This window comes from Halyomorpha halys, unplaced genomic scaffold (assembly GCF_000696795.3).
Source record: "Halyomorpha halys isolate HHAL.00 unplaced genomic scaffold, Hhal_1.1 Scaffold352.1, whole genome shotgun sequence".
In the NCBI taxonomy this organism is placed as follows: Eukaryota; Metazoa; Arthropoda; class Insecta; order Hemiptera; family Pentatomidae; genus Halyomorpha; species Halyomorpha halys.
The window spans coordinates 1,077,656-1,083,077 of NW_027111631.1; the positions used below are offsets into that span (position 1 = coordinate 1,077,656).

At 29.3% G+C, this 5,422-nt stretch overlaps 1 protein-coding gene across 1 annotated transcript in view; it reads left to right on the plus strand.

Moving 5' to 3' along the window:
• Positions 1–2,554: 2,554 nt before the first annotated feature.
• LOC112210238 (solute carrier family 35 member G1) overlaps positions 2,555–5,422 on the plus strand; it is a 28,839-nt gene continuing 25,971 nt past the window's right edge. The window contains exon 1 of the mRNA XM_024358998.2: positions 2,555–3,128. Within this exon, the coding sequence (XP_024214766.2) occupies positions 2,555–3,128 (574 nt within the window). The remainder of the gene's footprint in view (positions 3,129–5,422) is intronic.

A 5,422-nucleotide genomic window follows, 5' to 3' on the forward strand; every position in this document is an offset into this window, starting at 1 on the left:
AATACAAGATTTTGATAATTTTAGTTTTGTATTGCAGGTAATATCAATATCTTTTCGATGAGTGACAATAATGTTGCAGGATATTTATAGTTTATAGTTCATCAAGTTATTTAAAAAAAAAATTTTTTTTAGGTATCAGAAATATTTTTTTTTTAGCCGCTGAGAGTTACGAAATTTTTTAAACCTAGCCTTTATAATAATTTCTACTTATAGGACTTATTTATTGAAATAGGGAACACCATTCGTCTGTTCAAGGCGAACTCGCTCCACCGCATTTAAAGAAAATTCATTTAAAAACAATTGCATCCCTGATTTCTAGAGTTTAATAAGATCTTGATTTGCTTTCGTCGTTTCTTGGTTTTTCCACCTTTAACAGGATTCATACCGATTATTTATCTCTATTGTTTCCTTATTTTTTACAGATGTCCTTATTATTTATTATATATCATCAAAACTTAAAAAATAATTCTATCTTCCCACAGTTACCAGTACATTACCTATTGTTGTCCAGTCTCCTAGAAACATTTCAAATTTTATCAAAATATAATTAAGTGGATAGACAAGGAAACAACCAAGAGAATAAAAGTAACCCATAAGTACCCTAATGAGAAGGAAAAAGACCGAAACATCGACGAGGGACTTAAAAGCAATAAAGATACTACAAGAAATATTATATTTTCACAAAATACATAATATAAGATAGAAAAATTCAACCTTCCATTGCTAAAATAAAAATGTTTAAGAATTTTACCATAGTAAATACTTTTCTAGAAATAAAATAAAAATAATTTAAGAGCCTATTTCAGTTTTTCAAGAGTCAATTCCAAAAAAAAATCTATCAATCCATATGGATAATATAATTAATGTATCTAAAACACATAATATTATTGTTTATGACAAATAGGTGTTGTCTTTAAAAATGTATTTTCTTAATTTTTTATATGGTTTAATCAATATCAGTATAAGCTTTAAATTAATGAACTGAAGTCACTTTTGTAAAGATTTAAATACTGCTTACCACGATTAACCTTACTGGACCAATCAAACATCATCATTTTTTTTTATAGTTGTTGTTATTATTATTAATTGTATTGTTATTAATATTAATAAGTATTAATAATTGTTATTAATTTTATAAATTATTTGTCATAAGGCTAAGATTGATACATAGTGCTTTATAAATTGTAAATAGCTTTTTATGATGTAGTTAGGTGATATAAATTTTTTTTGTTACATGTTTTTAGTTTTCAATAATAGGAAAATTTAAAATAAAATGCACAATAAAATGAAATAGTAATTAAAAAAACAATAAATATGAGTTATAAATAATAAAGAAATAAACAATTAATACACATGGTTAAAAAAATAAATCTAATATGAACATTATTAACAAGGTCATGTCCTTCATGCATGTCTCCAAAGGAATACAAATTACTGAATTCGATTTTGGTTTAGAACCTAAATTTCTTTTTGTCATTAAACATTATATACTTTGGTTTTTGTTTGTTTTTTCCTTACATTTTTTTAATTGCTATATCAAGTGTTGGTAATTATATTTGTATTTTACCTATGTCGATCACTCGAGAATTCTATAAGCTGTATTCGTTAAATTCTTTTTTCAGCTAAGACTCCCATTGGAGCCCATGGTTAGGGGTCAAATTTTTCATTTTGTAGGATCGTCACTCAATGAAAAAAGTAAATGCCATAGGCCGAATTCGAACCGGCACCGCAAGATCTCAGATCGGTAAGACTGCGCCTAACATCTGAGCTACGGACAGCCCCATTAAAATTTTATATACGAGGAGAAGATGGTTGGGGGTGCGGTCAAAATTTTTTTTTTACCACACCCCAAAATTCTTCTCCTCGCACAAGTTATCCAAAGTCAACTATCTCTCATAATTAATTAAAATTTATATATATGTATAAAGGTATATCTTACCCCCATACAATTATTTTATTTTGTCGATGTGCTAACAATCGTAATTATTTATTTCAATACAAAAATTAATGCCTAATCATTATTTTTATTATTAATAAAAATTTATTCCAATATCTGAAAATCCTCGCATTGGCAGCAGCCATTATACAGTGATATCTTTATACAACGGACAGAAGCATCCAGATAGGACAGATTTAAAAGCTCTTTTACCGAAAACTGAGATATTTGTGTCACAATACTAAACAAACGGTTTATCTTTCCTTCGGTATCTTTAAGTCGGTACGACCAATCATCCTGTCTCGTTTTTCAAAAGTCACTTTAAGTTTAAATTTTTCGTCTTTGGAATCTGTGGGAGCTCTAATTATTTCATATTAAATACGGGACAATTTTTCTCGTGAGTTCTGGTATAAAGTTATTTTTCCTTACTTCATAGATTTTTTACGTTTTACAAACAATTTAAAATGAATTATTATGAAAATATAAACAGTTCATAAACGCATTAAAAATTAGATAAACCTATTTAGGACCGTACTAAAAGAAACTTATGCTAAACTAGGCTCACTAACCGTGGAACGGTAGTAGTGGGGACCGCGGAGTGAAGCTATGAAGTCAGTCATGTGCGAGCCTCGACGCGGGCTGGGACAAGCGCTCCTCGCATCCTTGTTCATCTCTGTCTGTTCGGTGGTCGTCAAGTCCTCCCAGGTTCCCATCGGCCAGGCCACCTTCTTGTCCAGCTTGGTCATCTTCTGCTGCAGCTTCCCAGTCGCCCTCTACCGCTCCTACAACCTCTTTCCTCGTGGCCATCGGATCCGCCTCGTCATCTTCAGTATACTCAACAGTATCATGGTCCTCTCTGACTACCAGGCCATGCGACTCATGCCACTCGGAGACGAAGCTGTCATGGCCTACACTTCCATCATCTTCACCGTTCTCTTGGCAAGGATCTTCCTCGGCGAGCCTTGTAGTAGGGAGAAGCTGCTCTGCTCGTTCTGCATTGTCGTGGGGGTGGCTCTAATATCCTCGCCTGCTGCAGGCAACTCCTCATACCCTAACTACGGCCTCGGCTGTGCCCTTACTATCCTCGGGGCGCTCTGCGACGCGGCTAGCTACATCTTCATTAAAGAACTATCAGCACTTCCCTGCTCCGTAATCTTGATCAGTTGCGGAATAGCCTCTATGGTCGTTACAGGTATGCAATTGTTCATCTTATAACAATTGTTCAACAATATCATCTTGAATATCAAAATGGTCCAATTGATGGTTATATATATATATATATATATATTTGTAAATATTGTTGTTAGTTACCTGAAAATTTAAGAAAATCGACATTTTTAAAAGAGACCGGTAGAGACTAAAATACAGAAAATGAGTTTAAAAAAAGTTTAAATCTTTTCTTTCATTGTATCGTTGATTGAAGTAGCGTCAGATTGACGTTAATCAATCCATGATGAAGTTATATTTTTGTCAACGTCAGTTAATCACTTTTAACTCAAAAATTGAGTTTTGAGATATTAAACACTTTTTTATTTAACGTTTTTTGGTAGAAATCACAGCCTACTTTATTAAAACGTCACAGAAAGCAATATGTTATTCTCTACCAAAACATCATAGAACTACTTCTAAAATGTAGAATATCACAAAACTCAAGTTTACACCACTTTCGCATTCAACAGATCGTATCATGTGGAAACTGAAGATTTGATATTAAATCGCGATTAATGTTAATAATGAATTAAAATCTTATTAAGAAAAACTATTTAATTTCTATTAAGCATAAGTATTGACGGACCAACATTATTTTTGTTTTGATTTTCTGACGTATCTACTAATGACTATAAATCGTGTCAACTTAAATTTATGTTCAACAAAGCAGAGGAAATATATTTCATAAGCTTATAGAAATATTTAAAATACTGTTATTATTCATAAATACGACTTGAAATTTTTACGTCTAAAGAATTATCTATCAAATGTAACTAAAAATATTAATAAAAGAGAAAAATAGTCTCAGATTTAATATTATATATTATTTTTCTTTAAGATTGCTCTAAATAATATTTATTATCCTAAAATAAATAAAAAAAAAACTAATATTTATTTTAAATTACTCCGAGTTTACAAATTTACAAGTTGATATTAGTAAGCGAATGAGTAGGTGCATCGTTTTCTTCCAAGTGAAGTTATAAGAAATGGAAATATAAATTCAAAATAAACTGAAATACATGGAGATAAGAGCCAAAGCGTAGAAAATGTGTATAAAATAAAGAATAGTAAGATGACAAGAAATAATCTCGCTTTCATTGACCTATCTTGTTTAATCTTTGTTTAAATAAACACAAACTGAAATAGAAAACGAGATCCTTGTCAGATAAAGGCTTTAAATTATTTAATCAGTTCAAAGGTGGTTTTACTGGCATTTCAGACCAGGTAGGTGAAACGTTTAAAAATGTAATAAAAAAAGTAATTTAAAGAACACATAAATTTGTTCCCATTGCGTTTTTTAATGATGTTGATAGATCATTCTTTAATCATTTAAATATTTTAAACCATATAGGATTAGGTTTTGTATAAAAAGATTTGGAATTGCTTTTGTAGTTAATAGTAATTCTATATATGCCTGTCACTAATTTCGAATTACTCAGTGACAAATTAATATTAATTAGTTATTAAATGATTGGTAATTTCTTTTATTCCTGCTTGTTAACATCTATTATATTCATATTATTGGTATTACAAAATATTTCACTATATTTTTATCCATTAACACTCATAAATTTTACATTTTAATATACTTTCTGGTTCTTATTTGTAAATTTGTAGTTACTTTCATATTCATTTGCTAATTATAATAATTTTTAATCCACTCTTCAATTTAATTCTTGATTAGAATTTTCGTAGACATATTCCTAGTATATTTGAACATTTTAGCTGTCATATGTTTTTAGGTTTTTACTGCACGTTTCGCAGGTTTTTTATGCCACACAAATCCTGGCTTTGCTTAGATTAAAAAAAAAAAGCATAAATAAATGTATTATACCTATAAATTATCGTAAGGAGCCATGCAATTACTAGTAATAAGTTAAAATAATAATCAATAAACAATGATGTTGTGAAATGAACATTACATAAAATGATAGAATCTCAAAAATTGAAAATGTTTATGATTTAATAAATATATCAATACATAAAATATTAATTTATGCACATAATGGTAAAAGCTATTTTCGAATTCCAAGTTTGCTAGCTAATATTTATTACTATTTTAATGCCTTTTTTCCTGAACAACCATCCTATCCTTCAAAAACGTGTTTCCAAATGAAAGTTTTGATAGATTAAATATATATATATATATATATATATATATATACAATGAATTCTTTTTTAAATATACATATACATATTTATTTTGAGTACTCAAAGAGATGAATTATTCTCTAAAGAATCGCACTGTTTCGAACTGATCATTTTATCCATCAAACT